We start from the raw sequence: 26,155 nt of genomic DNA, 5'->3' as shown, positions 1-26,155 counted from the left end.
GCTGTTGCACTTTATTTGCGAGTTTTTCTTTGGCTATTGGCTGGAGGGCAGCGTTTAGTGGAGCTCTGCCAGGGACAGTTCTGCCCCTCTCTGTCTTTTTTTGTATACCCTTTTTCGTGGTTTATCTTAATGATTATGTTGCTCATTTTATTGAAGAAATCGGGAAAATCAAGGGAACATAAGCCGATTATTGGGGTACTCCTTCTTCTCAACACCGAAGCACTGGCGAGTGTGCTTGAGTGTGTTGGTGAAGCATTTAATCAACTGCTTGGCCCTCTCCAGATACTCCAGATCCTGATCCTGCCCCAAGATTGTTGTCTCAATGAATTGCGTCAAATCAACCTGCATGCGGATCATGTGTGTCTCCAGTTCCTCCAGCTGTCTTCCAGCAGAGTGCGTTTCTTAGACCACACAAGGTGAAAGATGCTCCATAGGATAGTCAGACCGAAAAAGTAATAGAGAAGTATCATCGGCATTGCTGGGCAAAATTTACAGAATTTCCTTGAAGTTAGAGTTTGGAAGAGTTTATATTTGTTGCCGCAAGTGTTTTTGTTGCAAGTGTATTTCAAATATAAGCCATGCCCCCTTCCGCCCCCGCAAAAAGGGCGAAAACCTCCCAAATCTAAAATTTTGACGATACAAGAAAAAAAAAACGCCATTCCGTAGGGAATTCCCATATCTATCAGATCTTATTGGGGCAAATAACCAAATGAGAGGTGTGTTCCTTCCATGTTCTTCTTGGTTTGGGTTTCTGGTTTTTGGTTTGTTTGTTTGGCAATTTGTGCAACGAAAAAGTATTCACTTTGAACTTTATCAGTGCGGCATTGGAGTTGGAGTTGCAGTCTGCCAGCCGCAATCACAATGCACAGATAATACGCGTATGCATGCCGCGTCTGTGTGTGTCTGTATCTCTCTCTGGCTGTGTGTGTTTCGTTTTTGTGGTTGACTTGGCGGTTGCAGCAGGAGAGGTGTCCTCGAAAATGTGTTGGTTCCTTTTTTTTTACCATTGCCAGTTGTCGTCTGCTCGTTATCCTCGTTGCTTCTCTCCTCTCTTGTTCTCTCTTTCTATTTCCCTTTCTAGTTTTCATTTCAATTAAGTTTTAGCTTCCTTTTTTTGTCTCGTTGTTTTGCTGGTGGAATTTGTTGCCTTTTTTGTCAATTTTAAATTACATTTTAACAAGTTTTTGTTAACAGCGCATTTTTAATTAAACTTTGATGCCCGATTCGATTGTCAGTCTGTCTGCCTGCCTCTCTCTCTCTCTTGTGGCAAGGGCCATTTTGGTTTTTTAGGCCGCCATATTGAACAGTGACAGCGCCATCTAGCGAGCAATTAATGTGATTTACGATCGCACTTCATTTTGAAAATAAAACTTCCGCCCGAACCCACGGACGTTGCGTGTTTCGAATTTAAAGAATTTCCAACACCCACGAGGACCCAATGTTAAGCCTCGGGGCACCGCCACCTAGCAGCCTGCCTCCCCTTCCCCACATCGCCCTCCGGTGTACACTTACACACATGCAGGCTGCGTTTCTGGGTGTTGTTTACACACCCGATTAATAATGAAGGAAATAAAAATAAAGTATGCACAAAATGACATTCAAAGGCGGCAAAAAAGAGAAAAGAGAACCAGAAACAAAGCGGAAAAAAGCAACACTGAAACAAAGCAAAGCGGGGGAAAATGCGTCACAGAGAGGGGAGAGAGCAGACAGGGAAGGGTTAATGAGGCTATGGATTCATTAAATACCCTGGCGAGCAATCAATCAATCAATCAACTAAATTAATCGTGGGAACTAACTGAAGTTCAATTTTCGTAACACGAATCTACGCCATGCTTATGCCAGACTTCTTTCAGAAGATTCCTGTAAGATATATCTTCAATTGAATGTTGCGATCCAATCTTAAAGTTCTAAAATCTATTCCCTACGAGGTCTATTGCCTTAAGTCCGACTCCTGCAAGAGTATCAAGAGTATCAACCAGGATTCTACATACAGCTATGCAAAATGGGGGGGCTATGAAAAATCCTTTCGTGGCATGGACAGAGCTGCCTAGAGGGCAGCTGAGGGGAAATTAAATATGCGTCTCATGTAGACGCTTTTTTCCGCACCCCCCACTCTCCCGTTCGCTCTTATATTTTGTTGTTGTTCCTTCCCCTCTGGCTGGTATACGAGTATTTATTTATTTTATGTGCGCGGCTGTGCGTGCATTTGCCGGACTGCGGAGCGGCTGTGGGTCAGAGATTGGAGGCGTGGGGTATTCGAAGAAATTAAAAAGAAAGAAAAAGAGGTGAAAGAATGGGGATACGCTTAGGGATACCCATAACCCCTAACCACCTATCCCCCGAGGTAGCATTTGCGGGCCTTTCCAGAATTTTGGCATGAGGTGGCTTGTAGGCTCATAACTCAGCGGTCGCTAAGCGGATCGCAATGTGGAGCGATGGTGTGGAAATTTCATAAAAAATGAGACCAAAAACAATCTCCTCCCCCAGTCAATTGAACATTATTTATTTGCGCGGCATTCGTAAGAGAGAAAACATTCTAGAAGCAATACTTGGCATACAACAAGCATACAACGTACACCAAATACAGCCAAAACATTGTGCAGATTAATTTACGGGTTTAAGTTTTACGAATAAATATATTTTGATATTCCTAAACTCTATTCCCAAGCAAAGTTTTCAATGTGTAAAATAAGTCATTACCCAAGGACACATTTGAAAGGATGTATTTGGTAGGTGTTTGGTTTATAATTACCCCTGCCTTTGGTGTGAAAATTAAGCAGCTTTGAGCATCCGGGTAGCTGCCCCAGGCATCGCCTTCATATTCAACCACAACCTTATAAAAGGTAAGGCGATAACCAGGCAATACCCACTTTAATATATAAGTAAATAAAAATTCAAAAGAAAGTCAGCAACAAATTGGAGAATGAAAATGAATGTAAAAATAATAAAAAAATAAAAATACAAACAAAATGAAAATGCCAAGAAAGAAAACAAATAATAACAAAAAAAAAAAAAAGGGAAAATACCAAAATGGTGGAAAAAAATAAGAGCGCAAACTTGTTAGTGTGTGTGTGTGTGTGTGTGTGGGAGGGTGGGGTTTAATGAGGGAGCAAATGGCATGGCAAGGCAGGTGCGTGTGTGGCGGACGGCTGGGAGTGGCATCAGAGGTGGCAGCACTCAGGTGTGAAATTTTATTGAGTCGAAATACGAAATATATGCAAATTGCGAAATAATTTAATGGCGCGTTTAATTGGGTTTTTAGCGATGAAGAAAAGAAACGAAGAACTCCACGTCCTTCCCGCTACGCCCCACCGCCTCCACTCGAAACTCCTTGCAAGGAATTGGTCTTCAAGAAGGATTGTTTTGTGGCTGATTGGAAAAGTTTTTTTGGCTCCGACTTCGAGCGAATTTTTTGGCCGGGGAGCGGGGCGAATCAATTGAAATTGAGCGCTAATAAGAATTTGATGTGCGGTAAATGGGATGTGGAGGGGCTTGAGGCATGAGGCATGCGGCATGCGGCATGCGGCACGGGCCATGTGGCATGGAGCGGTTAAGTAGGTGCGTCGAGAATAGCTGTGATTTCGTGGCAAAGCGGCAATCAAAGTTTTATCATTATCATTTCTACGTGAAAATCGCCAGAAATTGTGCCCCCAAGGAAGAGGCACCAACAAAAAAAAGAGAAAATAACCAAAATCGCACACCCAAAAATATCCAAATGGAGAGAGCAGAGAGAATGCAGAGAGGGGCAGAAGCATAACTGAGGAAACTGAGATTAATTTCAAATTTCCTTTGAGTGTGATGTGCCCTGCCCCTGCCCCTGCCCCTGTCCTCTGCTGTGCTGTTTCCTGTGTAGTCTCTCACAACATTTGTGCATTTTAATTGAAATTGTGAGGCGAGGGGGTGGCAAGCTTTCATTTCGTTTTCATTAACTTGAAAGGAGATACACGCATACGCACACTCCTCGCACGCATCCTCTCTCAATAGCACACAGCCAGGACGAATACGGAGCCAAGGCCGTCGCCATATTTATAAGCCAAGAACTCCAAAAAACCGCAAAAAGTACAAAGTTGAGGCCATTAAAATTCGTTGATGTGCTGGGAGGGAACACAGCGGAGCAGGTGACAAACTCATCAACGACTGCCAGCAGGACATTGCTGAGAAATGAGAGGGAGATATGAGACAGGCCATGCATGTTGCTCCGACCAAAGATATCTGCCCGGCAAAGTACTCGTTTCCGTACCCGGATACTTTGTATTATTGGGGATGGAGGGATGGCTGGAGGAATTGTGTGGCTGAGACATATCGTCGCTCTCAGCTGTTCAGCTGTGGCTCTCCATCAATCGCCATCCTCTGCTGCCTGGCCAACAACTTGTCGTCAAAGTCGAAGATGGGGGGACTGTTCGGGCTGTTTCCCTCTGGCTGTGGATTCCATTCTCATCCTTCTTCTCTTTTTTTTTTATGATGCGCGCAGCTCGGCCATTATAAATTATTATTCATGAGCGGATGCGGATATTGAAAAGTTTCATTTTGCCGCTGCTCCACCATCGCTGTCGCTGTCGCTGTCACTGTCGCTGTCGCTGTCCCTGCTGCTGCCTCTATCTTTATTTCAATTTTTGTGCCTCATCGTTTGTTGTCGTTCTCATCATTGCGTTGCGTTGCGTTGCGTTGCGCTGCTCCTTGCTGGTGCTCCTTGTGTCGCACTTCTTCTACTTCTTGGTCTTCTCCATTTCGCTTTCTCTGCGGTGGCTGCTGCTGCTTTCTCCTGTCTCCTTTCTCCATTATTACTTCGTTGTTGTGTTTGGCACACAGCGCGTGTTGTTTGGAAATTAGATTTGTGCACGTTTCTTGTTCTGTATTTCCGTTTATCGGCATCCAACTCCGGCTCCTCGTGGTTCTTTCTGGCCATCTTGATGTCTGTACCCTTGCCAACGGAGACATTATAAATTTGGTAAGATGTGCGGCAACGCACAGCAGAACTTTCCCAATTTGTAGGATTTTCTTTTCAATATCAAAGTCAAAAAGGAACTCTTCTTCGTTGGGGCATTTTATAGATTTCCCTTTTTTTTCCAGAGTGGGCAGGAGGGCATCCTCCTCAGCAATTGAAAGATCACAGTTTGGTCTCACAGATCACAGTGGTTTTCCACCTAATTTTATTTCGAACTTCCCAACGTTGAGTGCAGAATGATTCCACTCTGAGACTCTGTTCTCTGCTCACATATTTCTGGTTCTTGGATGTATTTTACGCTTGCACATCCGAAATTGTTCTGAATTTTCGTCAAATACTTACCGCAAGGGTATATCATTTTTGGCATGGATTTTCATGTTTATTTTTTGTTGGTTGTTTTCTTTGGCAGTTCCTTTCTTAGTTGCTGCTTTGTTTCCTCTCATTCTTAGCTTCCCCCCGCCCACTGTTAAAGGCAAAAAAAAAAAACGAAAAGGCGAAAAGGCGAAAAAAAAAAATAAAAGATTTGTTGTTCATGAGTCTTTGATTCCGTTTTGCCCGCTTGGAGCTTTGCTGGCTTCGGTGGTGTGGGGTGTGGGGGTGTCGTGTGGAGAGGAATTGGCAGATTGGGCGATTGGTTGCTGGAGGTTGCTTGTTGGGCAGTTATGATCCAATATTCGTGGTTGTAATTGAATTAGATGAGAGGCAAATAACAATGGCCGTGCCTTGCTGCCAGTCACATTTAAATTGGCGGCTGACAACAATTGGAAGTACGGCATCGAGGCAGCCTGAAAGTGGAACAGGAGAGGAGAGTCTCCTGCCATTCCAGTCTTAGAAGAAGTGGCAAACAAATGAAAGTGAAATTAAGTGCAACCCCAAGAAAACTGCACAGTCACGTAATATTCATTCTTTTACTGTAAATCTGACAGCGGACTGTATGCATTGAAGTTGCTCAATAGACTATGACAGTCTATGGCAGCTTTCAGCTAAAGCCTGCCTCTATCCTCTATTATTTATCCTTTATCCTGTGTCGTGTATGCCACAATGAGAAGCCTCAGGGCATGCGGCAGAGCCGCTTACCAGAGTACGTCTTATGTTCCTCTTTGTATCCTGTATCCCCCAATGCATCAATCCTTTTGGCCAGCTGCCGCTCCCGCTCCCGCTCCCGCTCCCGCACCCGCACCCCACATCGCATTCATATCCAGGACATATACCATATTCCTTTCATGCTATGGCATATCACATTGTACGTGGCTGGGTTGGGGGTATAGGATCCCCTTTTTCATGCTTGTTGTTCGCCTTTTTCAGCTTGCATTTCAATTTCAGTTTTGACTCGGGCTTAGCGTCAAGTTATTGTCATAGACCTGAATACATGGCCATATGTATATGCAGACAGACATAACGGGAGAAAGAGAGCGGGAGAGAGAGTGAGAGAATGGGGAAACCCAAGCTGCTGTTGGGTCTGCTCTAGCTTCATCCCATGGGTGCTCTGGTTCCTGGATCTCTTTCTTTATTCAGGCGGCCCATCGGCTGAGCCACTGTCCCCTGTCCCCTGTCCCCCACTCGCTGTTCATACATTCATTCTACTTACACACAGAACTCATCCGCCGTATCTCTGTCTATTATCTGTATCGGAATCCGCATTTGGATTTGGATTCGGATTCGGATTCGCAACTAACAGGCCCAGGCACATGCACAGGCCTTCCTTCCTTACTTCGTCTTTTCTTGATTTCACTCTCTCGCCCTCGCCCTCGCTCTCCGGATTGGATGTCTGCTTTAAAATTGATATTCCATTGACGTTTTGGCGGCGGCCCACTCCCCGCTCACCACTCTCCGCTCTCCGCTCAGCAGCAACGCTCCGAGCGAGGCAGAAACTCAAGTTATTTATGTGCTCGTTTACAACTTTCCGCTGCCGCTGCCGCTTTCGCTGCCTCCGCCGATTCCGTTCGTTTTGGTTTGGCTTTGCTCTGCCACTCTCTTCTCTTCTCTTCTCTGCTCTGCTCTGCTCTCCCACTGCTGTTCGTCGCTCGCGCTCGCGCTCCGTTGTTTGTTTGTTTGTTGCTGGAAACCACATTGATTGAAACAAACTTTCGCTTTGTGTAGCCAGCACCATCTAACGGTTTCTCTCTCTCGCTCTCTATCGGTGGTGGGCAGCTCATCTCCCTTTCTATCAGCAAGTGAGTGTCTGTCTATCTGTCCATCTGTCTATCTGTCGTTCCGCAGTTTGATTAGCGTCATTGAGTGACGTGAGAACTTTTTAATCAAACTTCTGGATGTCAGGACAGGCCCCGCAGCAATTAAGATATTTTCAGCGCAGACTTAGCCAAGCACTCCGCTCTGCTCTCGGTCTGCTCTCTGCTCTGCTCACTCTCTGGAGAGTCAACTTTGATTGATCTAATTTAAATGAGAAACGTTGCACCTCCGCTCAATCTCCTTCCATATTCAGCATGGGGCTGGCATGAAATATCATGCACAAGCCGGAGAATGGACTTTTTGATGGCATTTCTGTATCTACCCTGGAAAACACGCCGCTCTCGCTTGAAAATGGCAAAGAGTACCACACAAAAGGCGAGCTGCAAAATTGAAATATTTTGATGTGGCCTGCGAGAGAAAGGGAGAAGGAGATGGATATGGAGATGGAGATGGAGATGGGGCTGGACATCCCGCCTGCTCTCCACCCACTCGAAATGCCACACTACAGAGAAACCCCAAAGCACACGCACACATTCGTGTTGAATTATAATAAACCAGAAATGAGGCTCCACAAATACCGGAAATCGCTAGTCGGACAGGACCCGAAATCGTAGCCGGACTCTGGGACTCACACTCAGACCCGTATACGGGACGGGACGGGACGGAACGGGACCCAGACCCAGACCCAGGGCACGTAAAATATACGAGCTCACGTACGGATCTGGGATCCACCGACTGAGAGGTGGATATAGCCGAAAAGGGTGGACTTGGAGGGGTCCCGGGCAGGGATTGGGTTTGGGTTGCGTTTCCCTGCCCCTCCCTGACCTGCCCTGCCCAAACTTGTATTAATATCCATTAGATTTATGTTTTGGCAAATGTAACCACAGAAATTACGCTTTAAAGTCGGACCCAAACCTCTCCCCAAATGAGCTGCAATTTTTCGTCGATATCGAAATGGCCACACAGAGGCAGCAGAGACAGCAGTGGGAGAGGGATACCCCTACATTAGATATGGCCAGCAGAAAGGCGAACGGAGCAGTGAGTAGTGGCGGAGGGGCGAAATGTGGCAGAGAGTTGTTTTAATAGCTAGGGTCGGCCTCATAATTAAACCCCCCGGGTAGCACACCTCCCGCTCCACGCTCTCTGGGGCGCTGCCATTCCATTCCATTTCCGTCCATTCCCGTTCTTTCCGTGTGTCTTTTGGGGGATGCGGGTGGGGGGAAGATGTCTGGGCACGACACGTACTCCGACCATACATAACATGGACAACCATTTGGCTGCTTGGCTCCTCCGTTCGTTGGCCAAAACTTATGGATGGCGCACGGACCTTAACACTTTGGTGCCACATTAAGGCTGCAAATTGTTAAACGTGGCACTGTCCCACTCTGTCCCACTGTCCTCCACCCTCCAACACCTGAGCACTGCTTAAATGGGCGTGGCGTGGCGTGGGGTCCCAGGACTTATTACCCAAGTTCATTAGCATTTCGAGACCAAGAGACTTGGGCCAAGGTTGACTCTGGTAGGTGGCGCATCGAATGTCAGGCAATTGACACTTGACACGGAGCCGCTGACATGGGACCTGGACATGGGACATTGACTGCCTGAAGAGGGTGTAGCGGGTGACAGTACTCAGGCCAGGACTTGTGCTCCTGTACAATGAACTCCACTTAGAGCGCTCACTTCCTGGATATTTCATGATACTCCATCCCTGCCGCTCATCTCCGTCTCTGCTCGTCTCCTTTCTTCTCTTCAATCATCGTTGGATCCTCATCTTCTGTTGTTAAACTGCGTTGTTCCCTTTCCCACACCCACACCCACACCCCATAAAGACTTCTCATGGCCTACTCCTCCCTGTGCCCGTCTGACTGGAGAACTTTCAGTTAAATTCCCCCGCTTAAAGCAAATTTTCCAAGCGCTCTGCCGGCAACTTTTGCACAAGTTTTCCGCATTTTCATGGCAGTCAATTTGCTAAATCAAGAATGCGACAGCAGCAGAAAGGGCAGCACGGAATGAAAGGAGGCGAAAGGAGTCGACGGTGCGGAGCGGTAAAGATAGGAAAATAAATATGCCAGCTTTCAGAATGAATCGGAACTCGATCCCTCATCGCTGCCCGTCTGCCACGTCTGCCCTCCGTTTCCCCTTTTTATCCCATTTTCCTTCGCATTTTCCCCTATTTTTTATATGTATTTCACTTATTGATGAGTGGAAATGCCGTTGACATTATTTGTGTGGTCGCCGCCACTCGGTCGCCCAATGCAATGCAAATTTGTTGACACAAACTCGGGCCACAGCCAGCAGCCAGAGCAGTCAGAAGCAAAGAGCGGACCAAAGACGAACAGCAGAAAGAGAGACCACCGACCGGACCAGTTACCAGAGACATGCATATGTACACATATATATGTATACATCTAAACTACATCTACATCTACATCTACATCTACATCTATATTTATGTATGTATATGTAAGGCCTGAAAGTTGCTCGACTCTTCCAAGCGGCAATCATTTGCCCATGAGAATCAAAGTCTCGATTCTCGTAAAAATGATTCATGATATCGCATTATTTCCGTATCATTTGTAATTTCCAGTTTCCTGCTTATTTTGCACCACCCTCACCCGCCCCCGCCCCCCCACACACACACAGGAGACGGAGGAGGAACTGTTACAATTACTATCTATCTGGCATTTTATAACTTTTGTGCCACCCCCCAGCTCTGGCCCATGCTCATCCGTAGTCGTCCTCGTCGTTGTCGTTGTCGTTGTCGTTGGCTGCCTCCGCTTACCTCGAGTCTTGTACTGATTACAGCACCAAAGTCACAGTCACAGTCATAGTCAGGGATAGAGATACACACACACACACACACAGAGTCATAGCGGACACACAGATACAGCTAGAGAGACAGAGGCAAAGAGAGACAGAGACAGAGAGAGGGAGAGAGAGAGTCAGAGTCAGCGTCGAAGAGCTACAGTTGCAGGCGTTGCCATCATCAAGCTTCTCAACCTAAACCTCAAACTCTTAACCTCATCCTGCTCCTGCTCCTGCTCCTTGTCATTTGTGCTTTGTTCTCTCTTCTCCTGCTTCCTTCTTTCCCGCTTTTATCTGTGTGTCTGCCCAACACTTTTCCTTGTAGTTTTTGATGAACATTTAATTGAATTCTCTTACTACATCGCGCTTTGTCTCCCACCCACACACAGCATCGCTGGAAACACTGAGCAAGCAGCTCGTAGAAAGCATTATCATTCCCCCTTCTAATCATGCTTGCCATCATCCCCGAGAATATCTTGCTGAATGTAGACATGGAGACAGACGTGTGGTACCATATCCTCCTTAGCGTCTATCGTCTTGCCGAGATGCTTTCCCCCTTTCTGCTTGCTTTTCCAGCTTCTCTGACTGATTTTTCTGTGCTTTCTATTTCTTTGTGTTTCATTTTATTTTTATGCTTCTATTCGTTTAGTGTTTCAAGCATCTAATTAAAATTCCAATCGGAATTTGTCCAGCTTTAAGCTGGCAGATACGCAGATACAACGGGTAGTCAATGCACCCTGGAGATCCAACTTTAAATTACAGTAAACCAAAGGAAAACCCTTTCATCTGGGCTCCGTCTGGGGTTGACCTTTAAATGTACTCGCTCGAAGTTGAATGCTCCTTCAGGGGCTCCCAGAGCACAAAGGGGACAATGAGTTAATGTGGTGGTAGCTGGTGGCTGGTGGCTGGTGGGTGCTGGGTGCTGGGATCGATAAGTTCCACATTCCATTGGGCGCATTGAGACTCTGTACACTCGGAATGCCTGGCTGACTGGCTGATTGGCTAATTGAACTAGTTCCAGCTCCCTGCATGAATGCAATCAGCCCCAGAGTGTTGCCCCGAACCCCCCATGGACAAAGCACCAAACAGAACAAGCACCGACAAGGACCGACCGAGTGGAGCATCCTGATGGCGCTGAGGATGCTAATATCAAATGGTAAATAGATAAAAACAACATGACTTAATGAGTGGTATTTACTTTTATGCTAATTACTTTCGAATAAGAAGGGAGGCACAGCGCAGTGCAGCGCAGCGGAGCTCCTTTATGCAGCTCCTTTGATGGTGGCTGGCTCTCCTTCTGGGGGGAAGAGGAGAGGCAAGGCAGCTTCGTCTTCTGGCTGCTGCACCTTAATGACTTGAGGGTTCGGTGGCAATAATGGCACAGAGGAAGCCAGGCCAGGCCTTCTCCTCCTGCTGTGGTGTCGCATGGCAGTTGGAAACGATTGCCATTATGATACAAGTGCCACAGGACGCGAGCACTCGTGCTGAAAGCCGTAAACTGTGCAAAATGAGAGGACACTAAAGGTAGATCCTTGCACCCTACTCACGCTCCCTCGAGTGGGAGGGACTGCCCATGATCCTCCTCTAGTCAGAGCTGCGATAACTTGCGCAGGTTTTAGACACCGTTGGCTGCTCATGGATGATCATTTGGAGGCAAATCTCCTTGCGGCGCGACTCTCCCCTCAGCGCCTGCATGTCCATTTCGGTTAGGTGCAGCGATTTGCAGCGTCGCGGCTTCTCCATGCCATCCACCGTGGGATGAGTAGCATCGCTACCAGTGGCCACACGACGAATGCAGCTGCGCGACTGTGTCAGCTCTCCGTTGAAGGCCGTTATGGTGGCGTACAGTGGCCGACTGCCCGCCGCGCTCTGTGCCCAGATGAAGTACGATCCCTGGGGCGGTGGCACTCTGCCGGACTTGAGCTCTGCCTTCTCCTTCTCGTATCCGTCCTCAAATGTGTGCTGGCCCAGCACCAGCACCGGCAAGTACTCCCTGAACTCCTGCCGCGGACCTGCTTTCCTCTCGAGTGGCGCCCACAGCGGGACCTCTTCGACTCCCTTTTTGTTGCCGCAAAACAGAACCACGCCCAGGCACACAGTGCGGCAGGGCCTCAGCTGTCTGGGCTCGAAGGAAAACACACAGGTCTCCGAGTCGTGGGCATACCTCAGATCCTGTTTGCCCCGCGGCAAGTGCTCCACGAGCACGTGGGCCAGCAGATTGCAGGCGGAGAATGTGTCGTTGCATTCAGCAATGGGGCAGCCGATTGTCTCCTCACCCGCTGCCGCTGAAAGCTGCCCCCAAGAGGCTGAACCTGCAGATTTATCTCGAGCTGGCCTGGACCAGCAAGGCCGAGGCCTAGGCCGAGGGCGACTAACTGTGGCACAACTGTGCTCTTCATCCGAAGATGAAGCTGCAGCCGATGTCCGAGTGCGGGAACTTGCAACCCAAATCTGTGTTGGCACGTGTGAGGTGGCAGACGGTGATGCAAGTGTGGTTGTTGAGGGATTTGCCTCCTCATTTGGGTACTGTTTTCGCAATGCCTCCACGGACGGCGGCATCTCCAGACGCCAATTTGGTGACCAAACCGAAGTGGCTTCCAATGGCTCTTCATCCAAGTCTAAGCCAGAGCCCAAGCTCGATCCAATGGCCGAGGCACGATCTGCCGAGAACGTTAATTGAGGACGAGAAGTGCTTGGCCGCAGGCGGCTGTAGGGAGACGATCCTGTTGAAAATGGAAGCTGATTGCCCGAACTCCTGGCTGCCTCCACTGATGTTGGACCGAGCTGTTGCTTCTCCTCAGCCGATGTCCACATTGAATGCTGGCTGGCGTGCGGGCGTGCCGCTGGTGCCGCTGGTGGCGCTGGTGGCGCTGGTGACTCCAGCGCTGGGCGACGCCTGTGGCACGAAGTCTCCGGACAGGAAGCTACTGGCGCCCACTTTCTGGCAGCAGAAAAAGTCTCCTTCTCGTTGTTGTTGGCCATTTTGAACGCTTCTCTCTCGCTTTTCTCTACACTAACAATTTAACATCTAACTGAAATCTTGGAATTTTTGATTTGTTTAATTTGTGCCAAAAATGTTTGCTGCTCACGAATATTCGTCTAGAACTGAACTGAACTGGCTGGCAGGGGCAGGGGCAGGGGCAGGGACTGGGGCTGCTAAAGCTACTTGGATGAATCATTTTCTTGACTGTTTATTGTCTAGGAGCTGTGTCAGAGCTGATTCTTTCGCTTGCGACCCGGACGCACCGCGTAGACATCGTCGGGCAGCAGCTTGCCGAGTCGCGTGGCAGCGAGGAGGCGCCGCTCGTGCACCTTGCGGTGCTTGGTGAGATGATCGGAGCGGGCGAAGCACTTGGCGCAGTAGTCGCACTTGTAGGGCTTCACGCCGGAGTGGGAGCGGCGGTGGCGGGCGAGCTCGTCGGAGCGGGAGAAGCGCCAGGTGCACTCGGGCCAGCTGCAGGCGTATGGCTTTTCGCCCAGATGCCGCCGCAGGTGGGCCTTGAGGTGGGCGGGCTTGGCGTACAGCTTCTCGCAGTTGCCGAAGGTGCACAGATAGCCCCGCTCGCCCGCTGCATTCTGACCGAGTTGCGGCACGCAGCCAGCATCGGTGGCAGCTGTGACTGTGACTGTGACTGGCGGCGGCGGCGGCGGGGAGACTGCTGCTGTGGCGGCTGGTGCAACGTTCAGGCGCAAGTTGCTGTTGCTCTCCTCGAGAAAGTCCTCGCACATGTCCGTGCAGAGCGGCGTGCGCTCGGGCAGGAAGTCTATCAGCTCGGGTATCTCCACAAAGTTGTCCAGCAGCCGCTGCTCCCACTCGCTGAGCTCCGGCGGCGAGCGCGAGCCAACGGACAGTTCCTGTTCGCTGAAGTCAAACAACAATCCCTGCTCCTCCGCCTGCCCAATGTAGTCGTAGTCGTAGTCGTAGTCGTAGTCGTAGTCGCAGCTGCTCTGATTGTTGTTGCCGTCCAGTGTGATGATGCCGTAGTATTCGGTGTCCACCGCTGGCACCTGCTCCTCCGCCATGGCAGCCGCACAGCCATAGTCCAAGTCGTCCGAGCTGGCAGTCAGTATGAGATCGGAGGAGACTCCGAGAGCGCCGCCCTCGTCGTCCAGCTCGCTGTAGAGCTGCTGAAAGGCACCCGTGGCAAAGAACTCCATGATCACAAATGAACAGAGTCCGGCAAGTGTCCAAATATTTATGGCATTTGATATTCGATATTGATGGCACCGATCCAGCGATCCAGCGATCCACCGATCCACCGATCATGCTTGACTGAAGCCAAGTACTCGTCCCCGATCGTGGTCCAATCGTCGCTGATCCACTGATTTGTGGTGCTCTGTGTGTGTGCGCTCCTTGGGGAATAATTAGCCAGCCAGTCAGCCAGCTTCGGACTTTATCTAATTCGCTGCCGGCGTCATTAGGCTGGAGAGCAGATAGCCAGCCAGTGGATGGACCCCGGACACCAGATGTTTACCATTGATCGTCGTTGTTGTTCTTGTTGTGCAGCAACACACACATGTGTGTGTTTCTGTCAATTGTATATTCTCTGTGGCCAAGTGCCAAGCTGTGTCAGGCGTGGCGCGATAGCTGCGTCATTGATCTGTGGCCAGCTATGGGATAAGACCAGCCACGGCACCTGCTTTCCCTCTCTCTCTCTCTCTCTCTCTCTCCCTCTCCCGCTGTCTGCATTCCCATTTGCATGCTTGAATTTTGTTTTCAGTGTTTAATTGTTTTTGTTTTGGTCTGTGGGCCTATCAGCAAATTTGGCATTAATTAATGAGAATAACAGACAGAACTAGATATGCCCTGGGGGCTATCCCCAGATTCGATTGTTCAGCCACGTGTGTGTGTGTGTGTTTAGAGTGAGAGAGAGAGAGAGAGAGAGAGAGAGAGAGAGCTGGCAGATACACACGAGTTTGTGTACATTTCAGTTCGATTCATCAGCAATTCCGAGTATCCTGACATTTGGTCTCTGGGCGCGCACTTGCAATTTTGTTTGCCAGATTTTGCCACTCATCAAGTGTAATTTTCCATGATGATTGACCGACCCAACAACAGAAAAAACCATCTGGAAGCGGAAGCAATGGAAACACAGCGAAAACCTGCCAGCGAACCCTTTAGGAATTGAGAGACAAAACCGCAAGCAATCTCCAAGTGTAATCTTTTTAAAAACAAGATTCTCTCACTCACTTCTCCAGCTCCAGCTCCAGCTCCACCTCTTTCTCTTTTCCTTAGTTTATCCTGCTGCTCCCTTTTTGTGCTCATCCCTCCCAAAAGCGTATTAAGAGCATTATCTTTATCTGGCTTTCATTTGCGTGGAACAGCTTCATCTTCTTTGACTGCTCACATTCCGCATTTACGCTCATTCCACAGCTCCACCACCGTTGGCAGCCACATCCTAGGGGAATTTCACCCATTTTTGGCTGCGAAAATTAACATAAATTTAACGTGCGGCTGGCGTTTAAATTTACTTTTGCCTAATGAAATAATCAGGAGCTGTAAATCTTTATGGGCCGGGGGCCCGGCTGGGTTGTCTCCTGCAGCGCGCTTCACGCTAATTGATATTGCAAAAATCAAAGGCTGCGGCGCGGCATTAAAAAGGATTTAGGGGATATAAACACAGCGCGACAATGGGTTTTGGTTTGGTTTGGGTTTCGCTTTTCGCTTCTGGCTTCTGGATTTTGGATTTTGGAGCCAGAACCAGAGCCTGGGCCCTGCCTATGTGCCTGCGCCTGAGCCTAAGCCTTTGCCTTTGCCTGGCAATTTGTAATTACGAATATTGAGATTTTGATTTCTCTATATCCCTCCCTCCACCCGGTGTGTGGGTGCTTCATTTGAAGTGGCTGAGAAATCATAAATTAAGTGGGAATATTCTGTCTGCATGCCACTTTATGTATGTAAATATGTAAATATGTAAGTAAATATGTATTTACATTTATGCATCTAACTGTAAATGCAGCTCACACACACACACACACACACACACACAATCACTCTGTCTCTGCGGACCGCAAGTGTCATAACGAAAATGATGCATAAAATTATACTGTAAGTTGCACTTGGCAAAATGTTGTCACCTCGACTCAGGCCGCAGTTAAGCAACCCACACACAGACAGCTGCTCCCCCCCTCCCGGCAATTCCGAGACAGAGAGATTTAAAGCAAAACTGGACAATATCATTCCGAATGTCGTCCTGGCAGCAGTCAAATGAGCTAAGCGGTTGTCAGGATGGATCTCCGGGGCAGGGGAATAGGTCGAATGGGGTGGCAGGGTATAAATCAGTTGCCTAGTTAGTTCAAGTTTCCCCTTATCAATCGCAGCTGAGCTGCTTGTTTTCATTGGATTAGACAAGTTTGTTCTGCTTTCAAGTTCTGTCTGCAATTGTACGGAAGGAGGCAGGCAATACGCAGACTCTCCCACTCAGATGGGGGGGCATGGAGATGGGTCTGTGCAGGGGGGTGTGGGGATAAGGGATAAGGGATAAGGGACAAGCTTGGGCTCTGGCTTGGGCAATGTTATGCGGCTTATTGTTGCGGCGAATTAAATCGTATCTTTCTCTCTTTTACCATCTGCCACTGCCACGCCACTGCCACTGCCACTGTGTGTGTGTTGTGTAGCCGTATCTGTGTGTGTTTCTATTCATTTGATAGTTGTGATTGTGGCAAGTATTTAGGCATTCATCGGAAACATTCCTAATGCCATTATAGTACCAATAAATGCACGAAAAAATACCCGTACATACCCGTACATAAGTACACGTTATGAATTCCATTCTTGGCCACAATTCAAATCGAACATTCTATGCTTCATTTTGGCATAAGAATTCAATGGTTTTACTCTTGCTTTTGCTGTTGTCGGTTTGGTTTGGTTTGGTTTTCTGTGGCTTTTCATTCTGGCCGGGTGTTCGAGCAAAGAGGCTTAAATCAAGCGGTGGATCCATCTGTGCGGCTAAATTGAAACAATTACAAGAGGATTATGCTTGCAGTGGGTTAGAAGAATAAGTTTGCCATGAGATTCCACAAAAAACGAAAGGCTGTCCAATGCATGTCCTGATCGATAAGCAGCAGCGAACATTCCTCAAAAGTCACCAAGGATTCTGGTAGCGAGTCCACTAACTAACTAGCTACCTCCAGGCATTCGCCAATTAATTACCCAATTTAGCCCAAGCGGCGCCTCGCCAGACTCGTGCAAACTTCTGTAACTGTTCCATGGAGAGGCAGAGAGGGCTGCCACTTGCTGCAATATCTGCAGGCTGCAGCCTGCTGCTGGAAAGGGAGAGCAACAGGTCAAAACAGGTTTTGTGCTCTCCGAAAGCTAAGAAGTCTTTTACCCATAAAATAGTTCCACTTTGGGTTTGAGTTGGAGTTGGAGTCTCTTTCGATGTTGGTCAGTGGAAAGTTTTAATAAACTCGCCAAAGACAATATTTTATGTGTGTTTTTAGGGCAGGACGGCTGACCAGAGAACCGAACCAAGACAATAATTTGATTTTGGCCAGCTTTAAGGGAAGTGAAAAGCAATTTGCTGTGTCTCCACACGTTGCCAGGGAGAGACACATTCTGCCAAGGTGGCAAAGGAGTCTTGAGTCCGAGATTAAGTAAAATGCAAACATAATCCAGAGACAAGTGAGTTAACTGCTCTGACCCAATTTAATTAGACACAACGCTCAGGCTCAGGCTCAGGCACAGGCACAGGCACAGTCTTAGGCCGAGTCTTGGTGTTAGTACAATCTTCATGTGGTACAAGTTGCAGTATTAGCATTAGTATTTGCGTTGTTCTCGCCACCACCACCATTGAGGCATCAGCAGGGACACATAGAGGGAGGGGAGATGCATGCCTCATGGCTGATAGCTGATGGCTGATGGCTCATGGCTCATGGCAAGAGCAAAGCTAATACCCGTGTGTGGTGTGGTGTGGTGTGGTGTGTGTCGTGTGTCTGCCCTGCCACTAACCTTACATACATATCTACATATATATAGATGGTAGTACTAGTAAGCTGGATTTACACGCCATGCCACACCCACAGCCCACAGCCCACAACCCACACTCCCACCGACATACACACGTCCGAATACATCCACGAGAACACATGACATTATTGTAGCCAAAAGACAGCAGCAGGAACAGCAGCCAACAATTAGTGTTGACAGACATTGCACTCTGGTAAAAGCCCCAAAGGAATTCGAAGGCTTGTACTACACAACACTAAGGCAAAGGCGTCGCCTAGTTCTACGCCAGCTGCGTATAGCGGGGGGGATTCAGGGGAGGGTGTGGTGTATTAGGGTGTAAGTATTACGTTGCATGGGTGTGTTAGTGTGTACACGCCCGATTCATGTACTTGCATATAATTTGAGTTTTGCTCCAACACTCGTATGCTCTTGTTAAACTGCAATGAAATTTATGTTTTGTGCGGATAGCAGACGGAGCAGAGCACAGCACAGCTCGGAGCATCTGTGGAGCACTGAGAGAGATTTTGCTTCAATAACTCTGCCGGTGACAGGCTGACAGTATAACAGTTGCTATTACACCAAATCGGACACTTGAAATTGATGGATAGAAGAATCCAAAAGGGAATCCACAGCCACTCGAGCAGTCGCAGCGAGTTCGCCTAAACATTTTGGTAACAGATTAAGATGAAGTCGAATTAAATCACTTTGTCTTAACATAATTAGCAAGAGCCAACACAGAGGCAATCACAGAATGGATTGGTGGGCGGTGGGCCATTATGTTGCATGTGCTAAACAATTTGAGGTTACCTTTACTGTGTAGCAGTTGCAGGTGGACCGTCTCCATCAACCTCAGGGGCAGCCAAAGCCAAAGCCACAAACTCCACCCACACACGCACTGCTTGCCACAATGCAAGTATGCCTAATGAGGGGGCACACGGCTGGGTGGATCACTGTTGATGGCCAACAATAACAGCTGCCACAATGGCCGCATCAGCGCTCAACTGGCGGCTGAGCAGCTGCCCTTCAAACAGCGAATGGCCAGTGAAAGGGCAAAGGCAAAGGAAAAGGACAAATAATCGCTCGATACCCACCAAAAGGCATCAACTCGAGCGATTGGCCAATTTGAGCCCAAGTGTGTGCCTGTGTGTGGCTGAGTGTCTGTATGTTAATGAAGTGCCGTGTGGTGGAGTCCAACCCCCAGCCCCCACCCACAGCCACTACATCACATGCATGAGAGCCACTTTGGTGTAGAAGTACAACAAATGCAAGCCACGCGTTGGTGTACAAAGTTTGTTGCATACTTTTCGGCTGCGGCGCAAATACACAATTGAATAGAATGGACAATGGCAATGCCACACACTCAGTGGCACACATCTCTGTTATTGCTGTTACACGAGTCGAGGGCAAGTGGTCTGGTGGGGTGGGGTGTAGGGCTCCCTTGAAAACAAAGTGGCACAAAAATGACATTACACAAAAGGGATTTATTTAGTTTATTTGTAGCATATCAGCAGCCATAACTGTCAAGTGGATGTTGCTGTTGCTGTTGTTTGGCATTGGGGAAGCATGACACAGACACAAATGCGACACACAAGGAGCACGAGTGGGAGCTGGTGTTTGGTGAGAAGTAAGGGGAGCAAGGGGAGAGAGTAAGATCTAGAGCGGCCATCATCATCAATCATTTTGATTTGCGCTAAAAACTATGCTACGCTTTGTTACAACAATCCGGCATTGCATAATACAACAAACAAAAAGACAACACCAACAGCAACAACAACAACAACCATTCGCCAAAATAAACACAAATAGCAACAGCAGCAACAACAACGACAAACACTGGAGACAGACGATAAACTACGACGGCAACCGAAACACAGCAGCACGAACGAACAGCAAGCAGTGGTATGGCCATGGCCAGGGACAGGAACAGGAACAGGGACAGGAACAGGGACAGGGGCAACTGCCAGACAGAATGACAACAACCATTCATGTCGACAAGTTGCGCGCCGGCATTAGTTTCTTTACCCCGCAACCTCTCTCAACCCCTTTGTTTGCTCTTGTACTTTTTTCCCATTTGATGCATTTAGTATTTTGCAGTATTTTTTGCATACGACATTTGCATAGTCCCGCACACACCCACCCACCTACCTACCACCCACCCATATCCACACACATCTATGTACATTCTCGTAAGTATGCACTCTCTATGCATGCATTAGGTTTTAGCTGCTCCACTTAATAGAGAGAGAGAGAGAGAGAGAGAGAGCATACAGCGCCAGCGTTCTCAGAGCACTCTTCTGCTCTTTTTTGTTCTGCTGCTGACGGAGTTTTGAGTATGCGTTTGAGTTTGAGTTTGAGCTGTGTGGAGCGGGAAGGGCTAAAGTATTTTTACGGCTTGCTCGTAAAGCTGCTTGTCAAATATTTTTGCTGCATTTAAACATATCGCTTTCTGGTGCCCAAGCAGTTTTTGGACTGCCATCTTCCAGTTTCCAGCATCCAGCATCCACCATCCACCGAGTACCACTAGCATTCGCTGGCAGAGGGAATATATACGAGAGACATAATGAAATTTTAATTAAGCTCAAGCAGCAAGCAGAATTAAAAGACGAAATGTGCGCCTTTTAATTCAATTTATAATTACACACACAGACACTGAGCGACACTGCTAGGGCGTGGGCGAGGGAGTGGTAGAGAGAGAGAGAGAGAGAGGCAGAGCGCACTCCGAACCTGAACCAGATAACAGATGAGAAGCTTTTAACCGTTAGGTAAGCTAGGTAGGTAGATCTCTCCAGCTTTTGGTTTCATCCCCGTCTCCTTCTCCTTCTCCGTCTTCGTCTCCGTCTCAGTTTTGCTTTCTCGCTCTGTTTCTGTTTCTGTTTGTGCCGGGGCTATGCGTGGCTGTGCGGCTGCTTGGTGGCTTGGCTGCTGCTCTCTTCGTGCTCGCTCGCATCGCTGCGAATCAATTAAAAAGACATTTGCGAAAATGTTGGCACGGCAAATTGAAACTGAAACGACAACACGAATGCTTAACTGAGCGAATAAACGAAGATGAGACGAGGAGTCTGGCAGTGCGGAGAGCAGAGAAGGGAGATGCACTACGATACGATGCGTTGCGTTGCGTTGCGGTGCGAATGAGTGATGATTGTCCTGACGATGATGACGACGATGAAGCAAGTGAGAATGCCACACCGACTCTCATTAATTCCCACTTGCTGGAGTGCTCAATGTGAGGCGCGCTGCTCAAGACGTTGTCCACTGCAATTGCGATTGCCCGCCGCTCCTCCGGCTCTCTGGCACTCCGTCGCTGTGCTAATGTGATTCAACAACCCAGCATCTGGACAGTTGGATATGATTGCTGACTGTTTTTCACGCGCTTCGTAGTTCCATCGATGCTGCTGCGGAGTGCTCTGGAGTGGTGTGCAATTAATGATATCCGAGTGCACAATATTACAGTGAAGAAGTCTTACCTACAGCACGTACATACATACATACATATGTACATACAGTTGTACATACACACGCATATTCAATATGGAATGCACTTCGGAGTGGAGCAGCTGAAAGGCTTTGTAACGCTTTTGCAACTCTTTCTTCGTATCCATCCCATATGTGTGGCGAACATAAATCACAAAACTCGGCGAAACCTTCAAATGTTCAATGGGAGAATGCTGCTCTCTGCTCTCTGCTCTCTGCTCTCTGCTCTCTCTCTCTCTCTCTCTCTCTGTGTGTGCTCTCATTACTCATCATCCCATTTCCCAATTGCCGCTGCCCATTCCGTTCCCCGTTCTTCGTTCCCAATCGTATCCCAATTGAACTAATCTCATGCTATGCAGCATTCCCTTTTTCGCTTTCGCTGAAAACTTTCTAATAATTTCTATTTGAAAGCCCCGCCAAAAGTTTTGCGTGGTGTGCAAAACTGTCATAATTCATAAGTCGCCCCCCACCGACCGACCAGGCAAAAGGCAAACGCCAAAACTGAAACCGAAAATGAAAATGAAACGGAGACAGTGGCAGTGGCAGTGTCAGAGCCAGGAGCCAGGAGCCAGGAGAGCATAAATGCGGGGTTACGGGACTGGGACAGGGACAGGGACAGGGAATAGGGGTTAAAGTTGAGGCTGATGCCGAACCCAAAAGCTGTCTGTGTATAATTACATGGTTCAACTGTCACGACGGAAAACAAATAAATGACTTTACTTCGATGCCAAAAACTTTTGCCATCGAAACTGTTTGGGGAGTGGGGAAGCCCTTCCCTGCCATCTCTCTATGCTGCTGCAGTTTGTGGCCATCGATCCAACCGGCGCATGCATCAGTTTCCCAATCTGTAACGCATTCATTGGCCCTTAAAGTTTTATGAAGCCAACATTTTGGCATCCAGATCAAGTTATGGGACGCAGGCAGGCAGGCAGAGGCATGCAGTCAGGCTGCCACACACACACACACACACACGACTGACCCACTAAAAGTTCTAGGTAGCAAAATCCATGTAAATTCGATGGCAAATCAATAGAAATTCCCAATTTTTTAATAGGAACCCCAGCAGCCAGAGCAGCCCCAGCAGTCCAGTGCAATGGCCACCCGTGGGACTGGCAGTCCTTCGAAATACCTGAAAGCGGAAGCAGAGAGTCCTTGGGATTCAAAATTAATTCAGATTGCAATTCCTTTGAATTATACGCATCACCAAACTATGATTTCTCATGAAATATTAATGCCGGCATGCGACATTTGATATTTGGAGATGCTCCCTCCCTCTCTCCCCACCATGACTCTTCCTCGCATCCCTCTTTTTGTTTTACCCTCTGCACCACCCACTCCCCCCCATTCAACTGTTCGGAGACAGAGAGAGACGGGAGCCAGAGCCAGAGCCATGACCAACTTCGTTATCATTGTCAACATGCCATTGAGTCTCGTGTCTGGAGAGTTTGGTGTGTGCCAGGGTGCCCTTCAGCCCTTCAGCCCTTCAGCCTCTTCGCATAATCAGAGCAATTTCAAAGTTGTGTCTGTCAGAAAGGCACAAAATGTGACCCACGGTCGTCGTCGTCTTCCTTGTCGTCGCTTCACATCCGCACACCCATTGGTGCCTCTGAAATTTTTTGGGCTTCGCTCTGTCTGTCTGTCCATCTGTCTGTCGTTTTTTGTTGGCACTTCCTTTTTGACACCGGCGTTCCGCTACGTTTCACGGCTGCCATTTCACCTGGCTTCACCTTCCACGTCCCACAACTCACGTCCCACATTCATGTTCACGTCCAGTGTCTATCAATGCAGGCGATTGTCCTGCCGCCTGCTGGCGCCCGGCTCTTGCTTGTCAGCCGGAAAATGTGAATTTATCACACGAGCACGTACGCATATCCTCCCCGCACATTGTCCTTTTTTTAGCAGCTCTCACTTTTGGGTGGCTGGATTGGTGCATTGGAAATGGCAATGGCTGGCAGGGATTAGTTAATATTCGCATTTGAATGTGTTTGACTGAGACTGACACTGCGGAACAGAGTCAGGAGGATTCAGTGTCGAGTTCAGGGGTGGTCGGCTCTCAGCGCGTGAATTATAATGTCTTAATTGCATCCTGTTTGCGGCAAAATCACTTTTGCAGCAATTAAGAACCAATTTCTCAGCGTGCGCCTTGGGGTTTCTAATCAACACACCAGGCGGCAGGGCAGCGTGCTGCAGAGTAGAGTAGAGTGGAGCCCTTCCCTTTTGCAGCTTCGCGCCTTTGTGGCCACCACTTCTACTCTCCCACTCTTCCGCTCTCCCGCTCTGTCCTGTATGGTGGTGGCACCTGAATCCTGCTCTCAGATTGATTGGCCCATCAAACGGGTACACGGATGCACACTCTGAGGCTGAGGCTGAGGCCCGAGCCTAAGGCTAGTCGATTTTTTACGCAGACTGTGGACCGTACACTGTGAGGCTTCTCAAGTGGCACTACAAGCTGGCACCATGATTGAGTGGCAAAGCAAGAGAGGATCCCCATGGCTACCAGCAGCAGAACCTGAGCGAGACTAAAAGAGATTTCCCTTATCGGAGTGCCGCGCTTTTATCAGTTATTCCTCAATCGACATGTGGTGCTCGCTGGTGATCAGCAAAGGATCCCGATCCCTGGCAAACTCATCCGTATTGGCGTAGTTCTGGCGTTGGCTCGCGTAGGACACTGCAGCATTCAGGATGCGCGTTACCCGCGGTTGGGCCGGCTCAGTGGGGGCCATGCCAGGGTCCAGCTGCATGCGGCGAGGCACCCAAACGTGGCGACGCGTCAGCAGCACATCCCTCCACTGCATGCGATTGGCGCGACAGAGCCACCCAATGCTGGTGTCATACTTGAGGGCCAGGCTGGTCATGGTGTCCTCCCTGGCCACGGGATGCAGCAGCCAGCACTCAGTGCCGGTCAGCTGGTGGCCGCACATATTGGGTCCACCCCACAGCTGCTGCCGCGTTGCATGCAGCTCACAGGTTATACGACTATTGGCGCGGCCACTCATGACTGACGCAGGCAAACCGATATGAATTTCCGAAAGCTACAAAACAAAAACTGTTACAGAGTCGTATGGAAAAGCCACTCTGACAGCACACAAAACACGCAAAACAGACAGAGAGGGAGGGAGAGGAGAGTCTTCATTATATTTAAATGCCTCAGTAAACCATCGTTATCGTTATTGTTATCGCTGGTCCCCGTTTGTTGTTTGTTGCCCATTGGCAGCATCGTCGTCACCTTCTTTGATCCTTTCTCGAATGTATCTCTCTGTCTTTTTGTCTGTGTGTGGCCCTCTGATTCGCGGCTTATGCAAATTACTTGGCACGCATTCGGATGGGCCCCTGCTCTGTGTGTACATCGCTGCTTGTGTCGTAATCAACTCATGTGAGTACGCGGCGACCAAACGTTGCGTATACGTAATCAACTCAACTCAACTCAACTCACAGCCACAGTCACACTCCCAGAGCTGCTTCATCGTACGTACATCTGCGGAGTTGTGTAAGCGCATAATACGGATGGCTGGCTGGCTGGCTGGCTGGCTGGCTGGATGGATGGCTTGTGCTCGTCTCAGGTCAACCGCAAAGGTGTCTTCACGGGCTCGACGTCCTTGGATGGGCTGCACGGGGCAATCGGCCACGGATAACGATGTTGCCAGCATGGCTGCTGCTTATAATCTCTTCCCTCAGCAGTGCCTGAAAGGGGGAGCAGTGGCAAGTGGCAAGTGGTGAGTGGGGGAGTGGCAGGTTGTGTTATGGGAAGCTGTACGCAGTTTTCGGTGAAAAATGCAAAGTTATTTACGGACTAGTCATGGAGTTCTCTCAGTGTGTGTGTGTGTATAATCCCCGTGCTGTAAGCAGCAGAGAGATGGTAAAGCAGTGCACTGACTGATTCCGAATAAGTGGTCTTTATTTAAGGGGATAAACAGCATTCCGGGCAGCATTCGCAGGATAACAAGGATAACAACAACTGTGCCGCGGGTTCTTTGTTTTTTTCTTGGCCTTCTCATCATTATCTCATGAATGCCACAGTGCAGCACTCACACATACATAAATGCAGACACTTATTACTCGATTTCGATGTGGAAATATTTTTTGCCCCTCAATTATTGTTCACGGTATTAATGGTGCCTCGAGGTGCCATTATTATATTTTCTGTATTTTAATCGATTGGTTTTTTGTGCGAATTACTTCAGAGTTCACGCTGGAATGGGTCTAGTTAGTGCTGCTTCAGCTTCAGTTGCTATTAATTTGAATCTATAATAAATCAAAATAAATACTGCATCGAGTTGAGAGTGCTTTACAGAGAGGGGGGAAGAGGCGGCGGCAGGGTCGCCACTTGGCGGAACAAATTGAATGGCCTGCCAACACCTTCCTTCCTTCGGCACAAATTCAATTTTTGCATCCTTGTTGTTTGCTTTAAATTTCATAATATACACTCGGCTGCTGGCTGCTGGCTGCTGGCTCACTCAATTCAATTCAATTCCTCTGCTCATCGTGGGTTTCCCTTTGCTTGCCATAAAATATTCGAAATTGATATGACAAAATCCTGGAGCAGCAAAAGGGTTTCCCACGGTTTGTTTTGCTCATTCAAAGAAATCGCTGGGTGGGCGGGGGCCTCTGGTTTATGCCTCATGGCTGTCTGCTCGGCGTAATCTAGTGTGAAGGTTGGAATGGATTGGGGGTGTCGATTAAGTCGGCATTTGCTATGCTACAAGGGGACTGTAGCAACTCGTAACTGAGCAACAATTTACCTTTGCCAATACACTCTCACACACACCCTCTCTCTCTCTCTCTCTCTCTCTCTATCT

The 26,155-nt window shown here is 48.5% G+C and overlaps 3 protein-coding genes across 4 annotated transcripts; all 3 read right to left on the bottom strand.

Moving 5' to 3' along the window:
• Positions 1-11,120: 11,120 nt before the first annotated feature.
• LOC117591377 lies at positions 11,121-13,034 on the bottom strand. 2 transcript variants are annotated; one of them, XM_034284621.1, is made up of 2 exons: positions 11,484-13,034; positions 11,121-11,424 (listed from the first exon to the last, which is right to left on the bottom strand). In XM_034284621.1, exon 1 carries the CDS (start codon positions 12,920-12,922, stop codon positions 11,525-11,527), a length of 1,398 nt encoding a protein of 465 aa, XP_034140512.1. In that variant the 5' UTR covers positions 12,923-13,034; the 3' UTR covers positions 11,121-11,424; positions 11,484-11,524. The 2 variants fall into 2 exon arrangements, with proteins under 2 accessions (XP_034140512.1, XP_034140510.1); XM_034284619.1 differs by having other exon boundaries at positions 11,488-13,034.
• Positions 13,035-13,076: 42 nt separating this feature from the next.
• Positions 13,077-14,162, bottom strand: LOC117591383 (Krueppel-like factor 6). The gene has a single exon (XM_034284627.1). It carries the CDS (start codon positions 14,096-14,098, stop codon positions 13,151-13,153), a length of 948 nt encoding a protein of 315 aa, XP_034140518.1. The 5' UTR covers positions 14,099-14,162; the 3' UTR covers positions 13,077-13,150.
• A 9,732-nt stretch (positions 14,163-23,894) lies between these two features.
• On the bottom strand, positions 23,895-24,381 carry LOC117591385. The gene has a single exon (XM_034284628.1). The coding sequence runs from the start codon at positions 24,353-24,355 to the stop codon at positions 23,921-23,923; it is 435 nt and encodes a 144-aa protein (XP_034140519.1). The 5' UTR covers positions 24,356-24,381; the 3' UTR covers positions 23,895-23,920.
• Positions 24,382-26,155: the final 1,774 nt, after the last annotated feature.

Source organism: Drosophila guanche, unplaced genomic scaffold (assembly GCF_900245975.1).
Source record: "Drosophila guanche unplaced genomic scaffold, DGUA_6, whole genome shotgun sequence".
In the NCBI taxonomy this organism is placed as follows: domain Eukaryota; kingdom Metazoa; phylum Arthropoda; class Insecta; order Diptera; family Drosophilidae; genus Drosophila; species Drosophila guanche.
This window is presented reverse-complemented; position numbering and strand designations above follow the sequence as displayed.

Coding starts and splice junctions, on each gene's coding strand:
- LOC117591377 (XM_034284621.1), bottom strand. CDS start 12,922: ATGGCCAACAACAACGAGAAGGAGACTTTTTCTGCTGCCAGAAAGTGG.
- LOC117591383 (XM_034284627.1), bottom strand. CDS start 14,098: ATGGAGTTCTTTGCCACGGGTGCCTTTCAGCAGCTCTACAGCGAGCTG.
- LOC117591385 (XM_034284628.1), bottom strand. CDS start 24,355: ATGAGTGGCCGCGCCAATAGTCGTATAACCTGTGAGCTGCATGCAACG.